The following is a 21,549-nucleotide window of genomic DNA, read 5'->3' as shown; positions in this document are numbered from 1 at the left end:
AATGACAAAACCTTCATATTGATAGCTGTTTCCCTATCCATTGCAAAGGTATCAGTTGATGAAAACAAACCATTGCAGCATCAGCATAGTAGTGTAACTGAGTAACACTAGAGACTAGTCAGAATAATACACGGAAAAAAAATGAAGTGTAATGTCATTTTAGGAAAGACTTGATGAATCTAACACTTTCAAACTTTATAAATTGTAATGAGAATATTTTTTAAACATAATGTCTATTTTAAATAAAATGTCTTCTTTGGGTCCCTTTTAGCTGTTACAGAACGAATTTTTCAAGTGTCTTTTTAATATATTTATTCTTGAATGACATTTTTCAGTCTTGCTAAAGAATAAAATTTTGAATATTAAAATCTATAAAAAGTATTTTACATAAAAATATAGCTTAGATTTGAAGTTAACTTCAATTTCAAGGGAATCATACACATTAGTATATAAATTTCTAAACGGACAAATTTTGAGACATATTTTAACAATTCTAAAATGATCTTATATCTATGATGCTCAACCTTTCAAGTAACTAAAAAATGAACACTGTACCATGTTGTTGTATGATATTTTATATTGACTATTTTCTGTTTTAATTCTTAAAATTTGAATTTAGGTATTGGAAATATTTTGAAAACTGCCCCTCACATTTAATTTGTTGCAAACAGCTTTCTTTATTTCTTAGTTTCATGGAATTGAGTGGTAGAGGGTAGGTATCAAACAGTAAAGGCATCGAGTGAAAATAAAATTTTTCTGTGGCTTGTTTATATTTATTTTCATATTCACTTGAGAAAAAGATACTTTCTTTCAATTTATTTTAGAGGAAAAATAAATTCTATTTATGTGAAAGGTAGGCATAAATGGTCATGTCTTACAAACTTTTAAGTACAAAATTTACAGTCAGTAAAACTCTACAAAATATAAAATTTAAATCAAATGCACACATTTATTTTTATTAGTGCTTTTCTTTTCTTGCAATAGAAAAGACGTTTGTGTGTGGTTAACCAAGGCTGGAAAACATTAAGGTATAAATAATGCCCAGGCAATTATCTAGCTTCTGAAGATCAGCATATCTCTAGGCACCTTTAGAGGAAATAACTAAAGCTCTTTTGGTGCAGCAATTTAATTTTTATTTACAAAGCACTTTTATGTTCAAATATTAAAGACATCATCAAAATAGCCTGCAAGGAAAATAGAACAGAAAGTAGCCAGTGTTGCAGATGAGGGAAAATAACACTCTCTTAGCATCCCCACCCGCAGTCCTACCCAGAGCTTTCCCAGATGCTTGACAGTTTGCATTTTAGTCAGATTCTCTGAGCCCTTTGATCTATATTTTTAGTTTACATGGAATTATCTTACCCTGCCTCCAGATTTTAATAAAAGACACTGAAACTGTATTAGAGTGATCTTCATGTTTTATCAGAAAATTCAACATTTAAGATGTCCAAGATGATAGACATGTCTGGATATTGGTGTCAAGGTTTGCAGCAACATAAATAGCAACACAACATTCATTTCTCACCTTATTATCGTGACCGTTAGAGCACGCCCTGCAGGTTTCTTGTGTCCATGTTGTTCGCAAGATGTCATTTCACTTAATAATGAAAAAAAAGACAACTAAGTGAGGCTCAAGGAAATAAATTAACTAGGCTTTAGAATCTAGTTTCAAATCCAGGACTGATGATATTTCACCATCTGAGATCATTTTTCCTTCTCAGAAAATGTGTATAAAGACCTAAGTTGATAATAGCATTTATTTTCAGTTATCAGTAGAAGATGATCTTAATGTTCTCTTATAAATTTTGATGTTCATTTATTTCCAGGTTGTTTTTATTCAGAGAGAGATCATAGGCCATTAGGAGCTGCAGTTCACCAACATTACCCGAATGTCCTTGGCATTACCCCTTTGGTTTGTTCTGACCCTTTGCTGGATGTAGGACTAATGGAATCACTTCCTTTCTTTAGAACTGAAAACATCAGCTCAAGCATGGAACTGTTTTGTCTAGTTTCAGAAACTGGCAAATTCAGCTCTCCTCATCCATCCAATATGCTGCATTTAAAAAGCATAGAAAAGTTGATTTGTACTATAATGTCTTCTACACGTCTTTGCATTGGCCTCAGAAAAAAAATCTATTAATTCAGGGGTTTTGTTTATGAAAATAAACAAAATGAACACCTCAAAACTGATTGTTAGTTTAGATTTAAAATAAGTGTTGTAGCTCCTCAAAACCTGAATTGATCAGTATCCCATTGATGATCCTAGTTGGTAAGAAATGATCAAGATTTTTACATCCAAAGCTTTTCAACAGGATTTAATTCTTATTTAAAATTTCCAATGGTAATTTCACCATTTATTAAGACACAGTATTGACTGCCTGCCCTTTGTTATCTTAATTTTTTTTCTAAACTTCAAGAACCTGACAAAAGCCATGTTAAGATACATTGTGTTTGTGTCTGGAGATAATCTGTCCTACAGTTTTGACTTCTCTATTGCAGCAGCACACCATAATACTGTGGAAACACTGCTCAGTATTTTTTAAATGAAAACAGCTGTTGTTATAGTAACAGAATTTAGATTTTCAGAATCAATGCTGAAGGTCAGTCTTTTGTTTTGCTTTATTTCTCATTCTGTGAAGGAAAATGATGGCCATTATTCCAAAAGGCATACATACACACTATTCATTTACATGGAAATTTTCACACTTTTTTAAAGAACCAGGGAGCAATCTACATTTACATACTCACTCATACATACAGCTTTTAGAAAGATATTGTGCTGCCTTTTAAAATGTTCCTTCCTGTGGTCATCTTTATGCAAGGTAATTTAAGATATTTTCTACAGGGATATTATTTCTCTGAAAAGAGTTTAAATAAATGCTCGACTTGTTTTATTATTTTCTATAAGACTTTTTTATTATTTCTATAAGAAAACAGAAGCAGGTGTGTGTATGGTGTATGTGTGTGGATAGTGTATATGAGTGTATGGTATAGATGTATGTGTGTATGTGTGTGTACATGTGTGTATATGTGTGTATGGTGTGTTTGTGTGGTGTGTGTTTGTATGTGGTGCTTGTGTATGTATCTGTGTGTGTATGCATGCATGCACATGTGCATATTATGAGAAACAGGGAGAGAGAGGGATCTGGAATATTTTTTTTTCTCTAATGCTTAAGAAAACTGTCACAGGAAACTAATATAGCTCTGGAATGCAACCTTATCTAGTTCTGAGATTTGACTTGGTTCCAGGGTGCAAAATTATTTCAAAAGAATCAAAAAGTGGATGTCCCAAAACCCAATGGTTCTTGACAAGTCAGCATTTCCAGAGTTGGAGGAGTCGGACTGCTACACTGGCCCTTTCAGCAGAGCCCGGATTCACCAGTGAGTGCTCATCTCTTTCCTGTTATGTCCTGGCTCTGTACTTCCCATTACCTCGAGCTTGTTTATTGAAGAAAAATAACTGACGGCATTCCCACTGGTCACCAACTGGTTCGAGAATGTATCATTGTATTAGAGTTTATATTTAACTTAGGAACAGCACTACATGAACATTTGATTCTATATTAATTTCATGATTCAGAGATAGTCAAGTAATAATTAAATATCATTCTATAGACTGGTAACCTAGATATTCTTTTGAAGTAATAACTCTGTGGGTGGCAGAGATGGCTTACCCATGCAAATCACATGATATTCTCACGGGGGAGTATCCAGCACAAATGTAGAGGCACACAACTGTAACTCCAGTTACAGAGGATCCACAGCACACAAGTGGGGACTTACAACTGTCTGCAGCCCCAGCTACACGAAACCACAACATGTACATGGGGGCTCAGGATTTCCTGTAGCTCCAGTTACAATGGATACAACGACATCTCTGACTCTTTCAGGCATCAGGCACATGTGTGGTATATATAAATACATGCAAAAAAAGCACACATACATATTCAATAAATCTTTTAAAGTTATTATTGGAGAAAATAATTCATCTAAAGTAATTATGGCAACAATAATAGGACTACTGCTGACACTAACACTAATTAATGAATTATTGAAATTGTAATTTTACTTAAATATAGTTTTAGTATTTAAATGGTTTTATTTAATCTGATTAAAATACGGCAATTTATTTAGAGAAGGCTACAGGTCTCTTTCTTTTCATTCTCTCTCACTCTCTGCCAAGCCTTTTTCCTCCCCCTTGCCTTCCTACATATCTGTTTATTTGTCTAAGGTTTTATCTACTATGACTTATTAAGTTTTTACAGTTCATGAATTGAATTACAAGGTTCATTAAGGCACATGTTCTGCCATCTATCTTCACGGCACTCCAAGACAAATGCTATAGACAAGAAGGTAATTGTGAATCAAAAAAAAACAAGGTAAAAAGAGATAGAGAAATATAAAATATTTACAATATATTGTAGTAAAATATACAATTCCGTATAATATGAAGGCTTGGGAGTCCACAGACGCTATTTTGGATGTCTGGATAAATCTTTTCCTGGGATGTGGTAGTTGATAAAATTCTAGATCAGTCTATACCATAGCCAAAAATCATTTAGAGTTTCTTCTCCTCAGAATATTCTACTCACTTTATGATTTAATCCTGGAGGTCCATATAAAGCAATACTCCAGGTCTGGAGAAAGGAAGGCAAGACAGAGCATGAACTCCCTGTCTAGAAAACTCAAAATCCCGGGACCTTCATCAGCTTTTTATTGTACTATCACAGGATCTTACAGATCTATCGTTGCACCAAACAAGATGAAACAAAATATACTTGACATACTTTGAAAACTCAATTAACCAGCTCTCTTTAAAGAACACTAATTAAAAACATCTGTTGTATACCTCCCTAATAGTATCCCATTGATACTCTGTACAGTTCAGTTTGTGATTGTTTTCAGTGTAGGCCACCCTGCTTTCATCCCAGTGTACCACGCTCCCGCTCCTTCAGGCATCCAGCCATTACACAGTGCGGCTACACAGGCCATGGGTCCATGACTCAGCTGCTCTATTAAAGCTCCAGCTGGGTCTTTACCACTTTTCTCTTCTGCTGACCTACCCTGCCCCTGCGTTTTGCAGGGTGTTTTTCTTCCCTCCTGTGTGCCTGCATTAAGTATCATTATCTAAGGAAAATCATATCAGAAAATTCTTGCTGCTGTCTCTTCCCCCGGTCACTCACTACATCATTATACTATTATATTTTTTCCCAGAAACCAGCTGGAATTTATTTATTAACTTGTTTATACCACCTGCTTCATTCGTCCATAATACAATCTCTTCCAAAACTGAACCTATCTCCCTGAGAATCACTTTCTCTGGTAGGCTTAAGTCTTGTGATGAAAAAAGATTGGTGGTTATTCTTTCTGCCTCCTATAGTAACCAAGACTCTGAATTTAATGTATCTGGGTAAACATAATATTTAATACTGAGGAACTCAGCATGTAATAATATGGTCAGCTGTGCAGACTGAAGTACACAAGGCTGGGTAAAACCCGTCAAGAAGGCAAACTAGGCTAGGAGCGCGGACACACATGAACAGGGTTGCAGCAACATGGAGACAATGGTTCAACAGGAAAGTTACTTAGCTTGGTAACTCCTTGAATATGGAGGGTGAGGAGGATGCAACAGATAGAATAACTAATACCACAGATGAAATTCCAGACAAAAAAAATGGTTTATCATTCACAGAGATAAAGTGCGTAGAAGCAGAGAGTGTCACCAACCCAGTAAGATCCAGTTCATTCCACTATTTGGAAACCTTCAGTACATTCTAAATTAACATTTACACAGATCCATTCTCTCACTGTGAAATCCCCCTTTGCTTCCCATAACATCCACACTCACAAGGCCCCTTGCTATTGTTTCCACAGAAGGACATTATAGGGTATCAAGGGAACAGAAAAAAAGAATTAGGGGATATCACTAAACTCTGAAAACTGATTAAGATAGAATGGCAAGTATTGCATGGGAAATAATATCAATTTTTAATTAAATCTATTTGGATAAACATTGTTTGAGTTGATACAAACCCCACCCAGCAAATGGTGAATTTCTTTTACTCTATGATAAACAAGACATTTGAGAATACCAAAACCTCTTTACAAACTGAAAGATGCTAAAATGAATTTTTGATCATTCTCTGCATTCCATTTAAGTATTTCTTTTTATCTGTCAGTATATTTTTGTCAAAGAGGAGGACTTCTTTCTTATCCTAGAATATTTTCTACTCATTGTCTTTAATTAGAGAGACAGATGGTTGGTAACCCAGTGTTGTATGAGGCCACTTGTTAGTTCCCACCTGCTCATCCCAGAAATAACCACTCAGAAACTGTATTAATTAAACTACCGTTTGGTCCATTTGCTCTAGTTTCTTATTGGCTAACTTTTATGTCTTAATTTAACTCATTTTTGTTAATCTATGCATCACCACATGGATGTGGTTTACCAATAAGGTTCCGGCATGCCTGTTGCCAGTAGCAACCACATGGCTTCTCCTGACTCTGCCTTTTATCTCCCAGCATTCAATTTATTTTTCCCTTGATGGAGGAAGGTCATTAGTTTAAAAAATAAAGAAACTGCCTTGGCCCATTTTATTGGTTAGAACATAGGTGGGTGGAGTAAACAGAACAGAATGCTGGGAGGAAAAGGAAGTGAGCTCAGAGACACCATGCTCCCCTCTCCTGGGCACCCACGATAGCTCTGCTCTCTGAGGCAGATGCAATCAAGCTCCGGCCCAGGATGGACGTAGGCTAGAATCTTCCCAGTAAGCGCACCTCGGTGCTACACACTTTATTAGAAATGGGCTAGTCCAGGTGTGAGAGTTAGCTGAGAAGAGGCTAGATATAATGGTCCAAGCAGTGTTTAAAAGAATACAGTTTGTGTGTTGTTATTTCGGGTAAAGCTAGCCGTGGCAGGAGCTGGGTGGCAGAATGCAGCCCCGCAGCTCCCTCTACATTCCCTTCTTACCTCTATTCTGCCCTGTGCAGGCCTAAGACAGTTCCTTTATTAACCAATGGTATTTACAATACACAGAGGGGAATCCTACATCACCTCCTCTTAACATAGAAAATTACATATAACAAAACAGTTATCAAGCAAAAATTATGGTTATAATATTGATATCTACTTTATCTTTCACCATAACTAAGGAAAACTATAACTATATATTCTTCAACTCCATCAAAGACTCCAGAAGGATATAATATTACCTAAGTAAACAGGATGTACATTGTAAGCAACTTCCAAAACTCTAGAATTGATAGAAACATCTTGCTGTCTGGCCAGTCACCTAAAGTTCTTCTGTACCATTGGAACTTTTTTTCTAGCCTTCTCAGACCCTATGTGGATTTATACCCCACTGCTGCCACCAGTGGCAGTACACTGCCCACAAACCCCATTCAAGTGCTCAGCCTCCTAAAACAGCTGGACTTTGTGCTGCCAGAACAGCCCAGGAAACCGCCATTTGGAAACCACACAGGTTTTTTTCTTTGCTACTGCTGAATCAGAAAAACCTCTCTTAAAAGAGCTGCACCATACCACCAACAAGCAGAGGATATTGGGGGGAAAATGCTGCCAAACTTTGTTTTTTAGTGTCTAGAATTCTTTTCCAAGCCCCTTTAGGTTTTAAGTGGATTTAGTTGCCCCACATTGGGTGCCAATTTCTTATCTGAGGCTGCTTGCTTATTCCTACCTGCTCAGCTGCCGAAATAACCACACAGAAACTGTATTAATTAAATCACTGTTTGGTCCATTTGTTCTAGCTTCTTATTGACTAACTCTTACATCGTAATTTACTCATTTCTATTACTCTGTGTATTCCCACGTGACTGTGGCTTACTGGCAAGGTTCTGGCATGTCTGTTCCCAAAAGCATCTACATGGCTTCTACTGACTCCACCTTCTTTTCTCTAACATTCAGTTTAGTTTTTCCTGCCTATCTCTATTCTGCCCTGAGCAGACCTAAGAAAGTTTCTTTATTAACCCACAACAACACAGGAGCTTACAATTGTGACTAGATTTTGTGATCAGTTCTGAATATTAAAACCAATCCCTTCATCTCAACAGCTTTATAATAAACAATAAGGACACCTTCTTCAGCAATGCTACCCGAAGCAGGATAGTTTACCACATGCTGGAGCGCACCAAATATGAAAATGGGATATCAAAAGTGGGTAAGAACATCATTTTATAGACACAGATTAAAATATAAAATGTTATATACAAATATAGAGTTCCATAACAAATGAAATATTTTACCTTCACTCACTAATTGTGAATTGCTTAACACAGTAGACACAACTTTTATGGATACCTTGAGTTGTTTTTAAAAAATATTTATTTTTGAGGGCATTTGGCAAATGTATCAAAATGTGAACTATACAAATACATAAGAACAAAATTTATCCTAAACTAATAGATTTTTAATGAAAATTTGGTAGAAATGGTTCAACACAGAATTATAATAAAAAATTAGAAGTACCAAATATGCTATGTCCACAATTTTAGGTATTTGTGCCTACTAAAAATTATCTATTTTCTCTTTATCAATTTAATTACTAGAGCTTCTATGTGTAAATATATATGCATATAATTTTATTTCTTATGTGTTATATGTTGAACAGTTTATGATAGATTTTATTCTAAGAGATTAACATTAGTTCCCAGATCAAATTGACAGGGAAATTTCCTTATGATTCTCTAAATAAAAAAGAGATGATTACAAAATTATTAGTCTAGTGTGATTCTAATTTGTTAGTACATAGAGGTAAAAATAAATGAAAGTCTAGAAGAATATGTAAATAACTTAATGAAAATATTTCTGGAATGACCACTTACTTTAGTTTTGTTAAGGCCAGCTGGCCTGGGTCTGAAAAAGCATGGGATAAATTTGGACTAGCTGAACATAGCGGACAATGAGGAAGAATGGGAACTTAAGAACAATCGCAGTGGGTTTTTGATCCTACTACACGTACTGGCTTTGTGGGAGCCTAGGCAGTTTGGATGCTCACCTTACTAGACCTGGATAGAGGTGGGCGGTCCTTGGGCTTCCCACAGGTCAGGGAACCCTGATTGCTCTTGGAGCAGATGAGGGAGGGGGACTTGGTCGGGGGAGGGGGAGGGAAAAGGGAGGCGGTGGCAGGGAGGAGGCAGAAATCCTAAATAAATAAATAAATAAATAAATAAATAAATAAATAAATGGAAATTTTGAAATTTTGTGTCATTTGATGGGGTTGACAGTTTAGTACATATATAATACAAAAGAAAATTGAGAGGTTTGCAAGTAGAACAAAATAAATTGAGAGTCTTACACAGAGTTGAAAACAAAACAAAGCTAACATAGAATTGGACCTTTTAATGGTGAGACTTAATTGCAACAGTGAAGAAACCAATGTTAGCCAAATATTCTATATTCTTTGAAATTACAAACTGACAACCCATGTAATCTATCACCATTCTTTCCTGATTATGCTAGAATGGAGAACAACACTAGTTTAAAAAAAATAACCTTTCATGCTTTTTTCTAACAATTTAATTCATTCATGACTGAACAACTAAAACAGTTACCTTAGACACTAAAACATTACCCAAAACAATAAGAATATTTCTAAAGAAAGGAAAATTAAAATACCCCGAATATGAGCTGAAAACTTTCCTGTGTGATGGGAAATTGTACTTACAGGTTTAAATGTTATTTTAAATGAGTATAAAGGTATATCTTTTGTGGAAAATATGCTAAACATAGAAGATATAAAATAAAATGACTCCTAGCCATAGTGATACATTTATATAAAAATGTTAAAGCACATTGCATCAATATATAAATGACACACGTATTTTGTGCTTTTAAAACAACTATTTTCTCAAGTCATTATGCATCACATAAAAATGATGCTGCAAATTCCTGTGCAACAGTCTAAGATGTATACTCATTAAATTACAGTTTCTTACTGAGCACCTTATGTAATTGTATTTACACCATGAAAGAGGGTTCCATATTTCAGGTATACAAATTTTTTTCTTCATGCATGTTAATAAGTAACACTGTAACTAAAATTCCCGTTCAGAAAGTTTTTCTCACTGCTCATTCTCAAAAGGAAGTCTTACAATACATTCACTGGATAACAAATCTGAGGGTGGCATTTTATGTCCTTTTGATTTAGCATAAACTAACGTTTCTCCATGCAAAAACCTTTATTGCTAAATGTCGGGGATAGAAAATTCTTCTTTGACTAAACTTTGTTGTATTCAGAAAGGGGTAAAAAAAAGAATGATTTTCTTGGTTCACGTGATCTCAAGAAGTGGGAATAGCAATGCACCTCACATCATGTTGAGATATGGCAAAATGAAACCTTGTGCTAGTGTCTTGATAATAATGTGACAAAGACACTCCTAGGCTCATTACCAATCTCTTTCCTAAGATTGCTGTCCCTAGAGTTGACCTGGATATGGAAGTGATTTGAATTACTGTGTCTTAAAATAATTCTGTGTTCCATGTGTGTTTGTATATGCTTTAAGAGAAAGCCGTCATTGAAATTAACTAAGAACTTCATTTTCTTTCTAGGTATCCGTAAGCTTATAAATAATGGCTCATATATAGCAGCATTCCCCCCACATGAGGTATTTATGAAACATATTTTCCATTAAATAAAATAAAGTATTTTCATTCTCTGTTACAGTATTAGTTACTTTTCATTGCTCTGAAAACACCATGACAAGTAACTTACGAAAGAAAAAGTTTACCTGGGCTTCGATTTCTAGAGTGTTAGAGTCTGGCAGCAAGCAGCAGGAATGGTGGTTGGAGCAGCATGTTGAGAGCTCACTTCTTGAACAATAAGAACCAAGCAAAAATATAAAGCTCAATAAAAACATACAAGCAAAAGAAAAAGAACCAAGCAGAGATAGGAACTAGGATGAGATCATAACCTCCCAAACCCCAACCACAGTGCTTACTTCATCTCCTGGCAACACCTTCTAAACCTCCCCAAACAGTTCCACCAGCTGAAGGCCAGGTTTCCACATGCCTGAGACCAATAGAGACATTCCTCATTGAAAGCATCACAGTGCCTGAGCAATTTTATTCTTTTAGATATGGGTACCCACACCTAAAAGAGTCCACTGAGACTCTTATCAACTCTTAGCGCCAGTGTCCCATCAACTCCAAACATGTCTATAATTTGTTCTTTGGGAGGAACTCCAGTCTCCACTAGAACAGTACAGCATCCTAGCTACCATTTCAACCAACACAATACACTATGCTTCATCCTGCTTGAAATGCATGCTCTTTCCAAATAAGGCAGGTTTCTGCCTTGTATTTACTATTTTAGAGTACCTGGAAGTCAAAAATAAGAACACAATCAAAGCCTCCATGTAATGCCTACCTCATTTCCAGCCAGATTATTACTTTGCTACAAATTTTAACTATAAAGCTGTAGATGGCCCTTAACAACTAAAATGGCATCTGTTGAACTCCTCCTTGGTCACTGTTATACACGCTCTTGATTTAAAAAAAAAAATGTGTCACATCTTAAAGTAAATTAGAAGTTTGACTTCTGTACTTTCAAAAAACATCCTTCCTTGATTTACAAAGTTAATAAAATGAGCTCAAAAGTTAATGCATATGAGGAATTTACAACACTATATAACAACTAGTAGATAAAAAGAATTGGAAATGTTGTATTTGTCAATGAGTCAAAAGTATAATGTGGAATATCTATCTCTTGAAGGAACCCTATGTTACTGACAGTAACATCAATTCCATTGTAATCATAGATAACTCAGTTACACAAAGGTAAAATGTCAAAGGCAATTATAAGTATAGGAACCCAAAAGTTAACGATCTTCTTGTAATGCCCATTTAATAAAATTGGGGTAAATAACCATGAGCAGATTTTTTTAATATATTTCATGTTCTGAGACAGTACTTGTTTTTACCATGATTGTGACTGAACAGAAGGAAGTAAACATTATTATCTCTTTAGACATAAAGGAACATAGCTAAGAAAACGTAAACACTATTTCAAATACCTCATAGAAAGCGGTAAACAAAAGTGAGCGGAGAAGCACAGCTAAGGGAGTCATGTGATAAAAAGAGGTTTGGTTGATTCTCTTGGGCATGGTAATTTTCTCTGCATAATTAGCTCGAGCACTGACAGCTCACTTGAGTTTCTCATGGGAAATTTGGCAGCTGTCATAGCTGGGTTTTTGATGACAGTCTTTTTAATGTCTTTATATAAATTATTTGAAATATAAATATATGGCACAAATATGTAAAAGGAATAGAAAGTACCACTGTCGAACTGTAAATATGCAAAAGATAATTGAGAAACAATGAAACGGAATCAGAAATTGTCTGTTGATTTGAATTACTATTTACTCATGAGAGAACAACAAAATTTACAAAGAAGATAAAGTTAGTAGTATTAATTTATAGACTGAGAAGGGCATTCTAAAATGTATCTTTTTAAATTAATGATGGATATTATGTTCAATCATATATTTTCTATTCCTTGTTAAGAGGTTTTTTTTTTTTCTTATAAATTGACAATAGTTAGAGGAGTATGACAAACCCTTTCAGTGAGAATGGGCAGGAAAGATAAAAATCAATAGCCCAGAGGTGCACAAGGACGAGAAAATTTTGTCTAAAACATGAGCCAAATATAGAATTTTTTCAAGGATAAATCATGAAGGAGGGTCAATCAAAGGTGTGGATAGGGACAACTGGCAGTGTTCAAGCCTTCAGAAAGGCTCACATATGCATGAGTAGGCTAGAGTCATCTCCTAACCCAGTTTTCCCCTGCAGCCCACAGCTTGTCACTGTCGAAATAGAGCAATGTTGGTGTTAAGTGTAGGTTGCACAGAAGTATACTAGGTACCCTGAATTTTAGCATCTAGAAATGAATGTGGTCTGACCACTAAAACTGGATAAATGCTGTGAATTAGGATTATTAGCACTGACTGCAAAAGAGTGGCAATTTTGTTATTCACCCTTTCAGTATCAGAAAGGCAACAATCTCATTAATTTAAAGAGCAAACACTATTCCAAATGGATGTCCTGCACTTGAAACCAAGATTGATTTCATTTTTCTCTTTAGCTTCCAATGATTAGCATTTAAATGCTTGGGCTAATTTAGGGGGGGGGGGGCACCTAAACTAGCTTGCACTTTGAATGTATATTATCCTTTTCCCTAACTATTTTGTCTATTTTATTAAAGAATCAGAGATGGCATAACATATGTTATCTCTTTGTAGCTGCAAGACACTGGCAAACACGAGCTCAAGGTATCAAGAAAGCTTCATAAAGAATCTCATCCCTCAACCATTTGAAGCCCATTTGAAAGAAAATGCCATTTTAAATACTTACATTTGAAATATCAAAAGTAAATTTTCAGGATCCTAGGATCTAAACATATAGATCTAAAGGTCTAATGCTGTTTTAAGCAAATATTTATCTCTTAGCATCTATAAATAACTTTTCTGTATCTAGCTCACTTTTTTAAGTAGAACAGTATTCAATTTCTCAACTAAAGATTGCAATAATTTTGACATTTTTAACTGTAAGATCCTGAGCTCCAAACAGTGATATATAAAGTCTCATTTACTTAAGTAAAATGGCCCCAAATTATTAGAAAAAATATTTAATACATTATTTTCATAAAACAATCCTATTTCCAATGATAATGGTATTTACCATTCCAGTGGTGGGCATGAGTATATAATTTCTAATTATTTTACACATTGATAAATTACCTTGTTATGGATACACTGGTTCTTATTCAGTTAAAACTTCAGTAAGATAATGGACTCCAATTTATTATTGTATCTGTCTCAGGGAGCCTATAAGAGCAACCTGCCCATCAAAACCCATGGACCTCAGAATAACAGGCATCTGTTGTATGAGCGCTGGGCACGCTGGGGAATGTGGTACAAGCATCAACCTCTGGACTTAATCAGGTACTGTCTACGGACTTGCTATAATAATAGCAAACTGTTCTTTTGCCATATTCCTAGCCTTGATTACTTTTCAAAGCTATTTCAGTTCAGGAACTCTCTGCTGAAAAGAAACCACTACATGAGTTTTCAATGAAAGAAACTTAATGCAGAAAATTGGTTATAGAGTGGATATGAAAGCTAATAAAAGAGTCTTTAAGTCATATGCATCTTATGTTTTACACACCCAAATTTCCAGGTACTCGTGAATACCAGGGGAAGGAAAATGATCCTGGGTTGTTTGTTAGTTCTTCATGCCTCCAAGTCTTCCAGTATCTCCTTGCCCAACTTCATGACAAGCATTTTACAATGCAGCCAGAACAATCAACTATATATTTAAAAAATCAAAACAAAGAAGCACTCAACAAATATGAGGGCAGATAAGAAAACAACCAACAAATCAACTGTGTCGTATGTCGTAGTTTATCAGTATTCACAAGGGATTAGTTCAGGAAAGTTCTCTCAAGTGGCACACTCCACATTACTTTGATCTACAGATAGTTGAATTTGTAGATGTAAAGCATGCTAATATGCATGGTTGGCTACAGTTTTCTTTCAAAAAAATTCTCTCTTTATTCTAGTGAGTACCTTCTAGTGATTAGTTGATCTTAACTCTATCTATCTATCCATCTATCTATCTATCTATCTATCTATCTATCTATCTATCTATCTATCTAATATATATATATATATATATATATATATAAATATTTATATATTTATATTGGCCAGTGTCTTACTATGCATGCCTGACTGTCCTGAAGCTTACTGTATAAGCAAGGTTAGCTTGGAACTGACAGAGATTTTCTTGTTTATGCTGAGATAAAAGGTATACATTACTATGACAGGATTTAGTTTTATTTTTGGAATATTTTTTACCTTTATTTCTGCCAGAAAAAGGCATCAGATCTCATTATAAATGGTTGTTAGCCACCATTTGGTTGCTGAGAATTGAACTCAGGACCTCTGGAAGGGCAGCCAATGCTCTTAACCATTAAGCCATCTCTCTAGCCCCTATTTTTGTATTGTTTAGTTGGTTAGTTTTTCAAGACAATGTTTTTTTTTTTTTTGTAACAGCCCTAGCTGTCCTGAAGCTAGCTCTGTAGACCAAGCTGGCCTCGAATTCACAGAGATTCACCTCCTGCCTCCCAAGTGCAGGAATTAGCACGCACCAAGGCATCCCAGGCTTTGAAATATTTATATTTGTGTTTTACATAATTTATTTTAGTGCAGAAAATATTGCTCATATAAAAAGCATCAAATATATGTTAATACTATCTTGATTCTCTAGCTAAAGATGAATATCTATAGGATAAAAGAAAAAGCACATTTATACTATTGGGCTATATATGTTGATATTTTTATCTATTTGTAGAATATGAAGAATAGCTCACAACTGCATCAGTCCGTGTGTCAGTAGGAAGCAGACCACCTAAGGGGTGTTTAATTGGAAATCAATAAAAAAGTATATACAGAAGTGGGAAACGTAATCATGAAAGCCAACACATAATGACATGCCCAAGGACTAGTACAACCTAGAAACAATTATTAAACCTTACCTTAAAGACACAAGATTAGGACTTATGAGAACCACCTGATGACTAATCATGGAAGGAGGTACCAGATACAAGCTGTGGCCCGAGGAAGAAAGCAGTTGGAGACAAACCATGATCTACGAGAAAGAAAGTCATCTACCAGATGTATCTTGTAACCGACAAACTTGTCTGGAAGCCAGAAGTTTTAACAAAGAAAGTGGATAAGGGTCCATAGAGGCGAATTTTGTGAGTCTCACGCTAGTAAGTGGTGCAAGCACTTGGATATACACAGGATGAGTACTCAGCAAATGTTATTAGTTGGGTATCATCAAGATACTTTGATTCTCATTCTATCAACCATGAAAAATTCCATTATTCTAATTTATGATTAAAATTTACATTCCAATTTATATGTAAAAGAATTATTTTTGGAGATTTATGAATACAATGTAGTGAGATGTGATGGCTCACAAAAATATTTATTAGGAGCTAAGATGATAGTTTTTGTGGAGCATTTCAGTTTGAGTTACTATACCTATCTACAGGCAGCATTGCTATTATTGCTTCAAAGAAATTAAGCAAGCATCCTAATGAGTAAATATTGTCTCTATTACAAGCATCCAGGATATCCAGCTACTATTGTTTGATTATTCAAAGAGATAGGTGATTTTCCTGTGAAAGCATGTGTTAGTTAAAATGACTAAGCAATAACGTGTCGTGAGAGACCCTCCAAAAAAAATATAATAAAGGATTACAGGTGATATTTCGATAGAGAGCACTTCCGGGAACTTAGCTGTAAGTAAAGCTGAAGCAGTGATGTGGAGGACATTCAGGTTAAAGCACATCAGATTATGCATCTATTTTGCACAAGACAAGTTTTCTAGAACTTTTAACTGGTTGTAGTTAAATTGTTCATGGATCTTTGTGTTGCTTCCTTTCTATAGTGAGAGTACAATGGTGTGTGACACTTGGGTTCTTTTGATCATAGCTGATGGGATTCCCACAGGTAAATCCAGAATTGTCATCCTCAGTAAAGAAATGCCTTAGTACAATTTATGGGCCAAAAGCTGTTAATTCATCTTTCTTTTTTAATGCAAAATGATTTCTGGAGATATATTTACATTGATTTCTGATTTTAAAATTAATTCAAATTCTTAATAGTTAAGGCTTATTTAATTTCAATCTAATTTCCCACGGAAACTATTTTAAACCCAAAGGAGTAGTTTAAAAAGTCATCAGTGTAAAAACAGTGATGTGACATTTCAAGCAGTTTCAACAATAGGTATCAGAGGGATTTAAAATTAAAAAACAAAGTTATTGAGCTAAATGCCTTTTTCCGAAATCATGGACACCAGGGTTTACTTTGAGACAGAAGTTATTTCATCAAGGGACCCATCATCGTCTGAAATGTCACAAGAGGAGCTTTGAATGGAACAGCACAATGAGAATGGCCTTGGTTGAGCAGTAGTGGGGAATGGGTGCAGGAGTAACCCTTTATTCCCTTGCTTCTGCAGGATTTGTGTTGTACCTCTAAGGAATAATTAAGTATTATAGATAGTTGTAAATGCCAGTGTTCTAGGACAAGGTCATTTGTGGCCATTTTTCTTTGTCTGCAGCTAGCATCTCCATCTTCTGACACATACTGAACCTTGACTTAGATCATATTTTAGCCTATTAATATTGCTTACATTAACTTCAAAAAATGAAGATTATTGTATTAGTGTGCTATGAGCAGGTCAGAACCTGAAACTACCATCCCTGCTAATAGAAAGATAACCCAATGTTCACAAGCATAAAGTGAAACCTTATTAATGAAAACTAATAATTGAATTTCCTTCCCAGCAGCAATCACTGTGAAGCATCAATCTATAACAGCAGAGCTGGGGACGGGGACATGTTAAGGAACCAGTTTTAGAAAATGGAAACCTCACAGCAGTAAGGAAATCAGAGAATGTAAAATTATTTCTATCAGCCTTTTGTAATTTATGAAACTATAAAAAAACAACACTGGAGTGGATGAAGGAAGAGCAATTGAGTAGCTCTTAGAACTGCCTCATTAATCTTCGACTTTCATATCAACTGAAGACTAATAAAGTGTATTAATTCCTTTAGCTTCTTTTGCTTTTTTAATACTGACTGCTAGTGAAGCAATGCACAGATCCACCTTCAAGAGGCTTAGAATTGAGGTATAAAAGAGAGATATTATAAGTCATGACTGATGACACTAATTAGGGCATGGGTTAGGGCAGCATGGGAAGAAGAGCAAAATACCTAACAAGGGCTAGAGAGTAAGGTTCCCTGGAAGAAACGATGTGAAGAGAAAGGTAAATATCAGTTACAGAAAGAGGGAGTTTGTATTTTAGTTAGAGGCCAGTTATAAGCAAAGGAAATGTGCTTCAGACAAGCAGAATCAAGCTTTGGTGGAAGAAGATGAGATGGAACCATGCAGACTATAGCATGAGCATTTCTGGCCAGGGGTTTAAGTGGAGGCACATCTATTCTGAACTGGGAATCCAACTGGATGGCCAACTGATTTTATTCCTTTTTCCTTTTTTTATTCTCAAGAAAACACAACTTTATTAGAGACTAAAAAGGTATACTATTAGGAAGATAGATAAAGGCAATATTGGGTTATGAAAACCATTTTAAGAAAGTTGAGCCAGAATCAGGTATTGTTGAAAGTTGGTCTTGTGTTGTCTCTATAGCGACCAAGTTTACAGAAACACATCATGGCCACTATGACAGTCATTAACAGTCAAGAGGGTCTGATACCCTGATATTGCTGACAAGTACATGGGATAGAGGCCTCAGTTTCCATCTGACATCATCACAAGTTGTGGTATTGGAGATTATTGGGTCTTTATATTGCATTAGTTCAAACTGAAGAGTGACTTTCTTATGCAGGCTATACTTTGGTGAGAAGATTGGTTTATACTTTGCCTGGCTGGGATGGTACACTGGAATGCTGATTCCTGCAGCAGTTGTTGGCCTGTGTGTCTTCTTCTATGGATTAGTTACAATGAATGAAAGTCAAGTAAGGTAAGCTATGAAGAGAACTGTACAAAGTGTTTGTCCTGGTTTGTGAAATTACAAATTGCTATGGACAGTGGAGGTAAATAATAGCACTTCTGTGTATGTATGTGTGTATGTTGCTTTGTTTTTAGTAAAACAGAAATGCTGTTAAAATGTCATTTTGTAGTCTTGCATAAAACTATATAATATTCAAATTCTGTTGAATATGTCCAAAGAGTTCTTATCTCTTTGCTAAATTTATTTTTTCAGTGTGTATTACATAATCTAAAAATATCAGCAAACTGCGATTTAACAAAAGTCAATCATATATCAAGAATTTCATTAGGGTTTGAAAAGTAGAGTGACATAAAATTAGAAACAGGACAGAATTATTCTTAAAAGGAACTGTTTTACATCACAAGTATAACACTGAATTTAACTCTAAGTAATCAAGTTCAAAACACAAAAATCCTTTGTTGTGGCTCAGCAGTTATAAGCCTTCCTCTTTGCAGAGGACCTGATTTTGGTTCAATCATCCATAACTCCAGCTCCAGTGGATCTGACACCCTCTTCTGGCCTCTAAAGACATCTGCGTACACAGGCTACATATACATACAGTCATACTCATGTACATATGCACAAAATAATTTTTTAAAAGCCTTTAAAAAGAGAGATGCTCTTTATTAAAACTCAGCGTTTTGCTCTTCTTTTGTTGATCTTTTTACAATGACGTGTCTACTAGGAAGTGCATATTAACAACTATTCCTGCTATAAAATTATATACAATGTCATAAATACTAGTTTCTCTGTTTTTCTCTTTAAAATATTAAAACATGAATAGTATTATTGACTAGAAAAAAAGCATGTGCAATGCACTGGAGTTGAATAACCAAACTCTGTGATTTGAAATCTCTGACTTCCCATTTTTTCAAAACAAGCATTGTAGATCAACATCATATGATCCAATCACTGGTTTGTTTGGGGGTTTTACAGAATCACTCAGACATTGAGAGGCAGCATCATCCTATATAAACCTCAGCTTCAAGACCCCTCCTCTCCTCTGCTTCTTTGGGGAATTTTCCTATACACTATTCAGTAAGTGATCTTCTGGCTCAGAGGAGAGACTAGGATTTACAACTAAAAGTGTCCTCGAAAGAGAGCTGCTCTTTTGCAATGAATGAGTAAATAGAAGCAAGTTCTTTTCTAATGATAGACAGAAAGAGAGTAGGTCCAAAGGGGAGAGGAGGCATGGAGGGACTGGGTGGAGTAGAGGGAGAAGAAACTATAATTGAGATATATTGTCTGAGAAAAGAATCTATTTTCAATAAAAAAAATGATAAAATGATCACTCAATAGTTATTGCTCAGACTCGATCCATGAAAAACATTCTCTGAATTTCAGCACTTCATATAGTTTTACAAGTGAGAAACAGACACCTCCCTCCATCGAAACAAAGATGAAAATATGCAGAGTAGAAAATGCACAAAAGGCAAGAAATTGACTGTGCCTGTTGATTTTGTACCAGAGAGGGGACTTGGGCTTCTACTGTGTATGTATTCCTTAACCTTTAGTGCGAGGAGGATTTGAAAAGGCATTAACAAACTCTTCAACTATGTCCTTTCTGGTATTATATTACCACTCCTACCGTCAAACTGTAATTAAGATCTTGTCAGACTTTCTATTCTAAACCAAGATAAGCAGCACTGAATATCTTGACTTTCAAAATTTTGAGACGGAAATTTTCCATTCAAGGTGCCAGACATGGTTAAACCTGACTGTTATCTCGGTGGGCAGGCAAGGAAGAGACTGTTTTGTTTTGCATTGATTCATATTGTGCTCTTATTAAGCTCCTTTTTGTTTGTTACAAAGTAGGGAAATGATGAAAAGCTGGAGATAAGGGTTTGTTCATTACGGAGCTACAAGATGCTCACAACCAAAATGCAGTCATATTTCTTTCCTGTTTGTGTTTTGTTTTCATTTGTCTTTTTTTGAAAAATGGATTTTTTCATACATAATATATCTTGATTATGGCTTCCCCTCCTTCTAGTCCTCCCAGTTTCTCTCCACTTACAGTCCTTCTGCACCAGCCACTTTCTGTCTCTCATTAGAAAATAAACAGGCTTCTAAGGGCTAATACATTTTAGTATACTAGAATAATAAAAATAGAGCAAAGCTAACACATTGGAATAAGATGAAATAAAAACAAACAAACAAAAAAGAGATAAAAAGGAAAAGAACCCAAGGCAAAAGACTTACCTTGTTGGTCTAGAAAGTCTTGTTTTCTCGGTTATCTCCATTCTGTCCAACTCGGACAATATTTCATCTCCTTTTCCACTGGCTTCTCAGAGCCCTGAGGGGAGGGATTTGATGATATATTGTTAGTTCCAAGGTTTTTCAGTCTCTGCATAATATCTGGCTGTGGGTCTCTGTATTTGTTACAGGAGGAAACCTCTGGTAATAACTGAGCAAGACACTGATCTTTGAATATAGCAGAATGTCATTGGGAGTCACTTTATTGCTACATTTTTATTTCTTTTTTTTTCTTTTTAGAACATGCGTGGTTTTTTCTTTTTTCTGGGCCATTTAGTCTCAGGTTCTTGAACAATCCAAGCATTGTCATGTATGGCTTCCATCTCATGAAGTAGGCCTTAAGTCGAAACAGCTATTGGCTGGTAACTACCACAAGCTTTGAAACACGATTGCACTAGCATATCTTGAAGCCAGGGCACCACTGTGTATCAAAGGCTGTGTGGCTGGCTTGATGTTACCGTTCTCCTTGATAGCATGCAGAGCACCTCTCTTTATCACAGATGCGAGAACATAGGACTGAAAGCTCTGTCTAGGCACCAGGTCGGCTTCGGCATACTCAGTGAATTGTGTAGGGGTTGTGTTCAGCAATGGGATAGGACTTTCTGTCAGTTTGTGGAGTATACACTTGGCAACAGCCTGGGTTGTTTTGGGGTTCCAATGCGTCTGTTTGGGCCAAGAACACAATCCCAGTACTGGAAACCTC

At 35.6% G+C, this 21,549-nt stretch overlaps 1 protein-coding gene across 3 annotated transcripts in view; it reads left to right on the top strand.

The window, feature by feature from the left end:
• The window catches only part of Ano3 (anoctamin 3), a 226,209-nt gene that overhangs the window by 126,100 nt on the left and 78,560 nt on the right, over positions 1–21,549 (top strand). For all 3 annotated transcript variants that reach the window (XM_075961687.1, XM_075961688.1, XM_075961689.1), the window contains 5 exons: positions 3,250–3,381; positions 8,068–8,174; positions 10,565–10,620; positions 13,832–13,953; positions 18,429–18,563. In XM_075961687.1, coding sequence (XP_075817802.1) covers positions 3,250–3,381; positions 8,068–8,174; positions 10,565–10,620; positions 13,832–13,953; positions 18,429–18,563 — 552 coding nt within the window. The remainder of the gene's footprint in view (positions 1–3,249; positions 3,382–8,067; positions 8,175–10,564; positions 10,621–13,831; positions 13,954–18,428; positions 18,564–21,549) is intronic.

This window comes from Microtus pennsylvanicus, chromosome 2, assembly GCF_037038515.1.
Source record: "Microtus pennsylvanicus isolate mMicPen1 chromosome 2, mMicPen1.hap1, whole genome shotgun sequence".
Taxonomy (NCBI): domain Eukaryota; kingdom Metazoa; phylum Chordata; class Mammalia; order Rodentia; family Cricetidae; genus Microtus; species Microtus pennsylvanicus.
The sequence above is the reverse complement of the archived record's forward strand: the minus strand, read 5'-3'. Positions and strand labels throughout refer to the sequence as shown.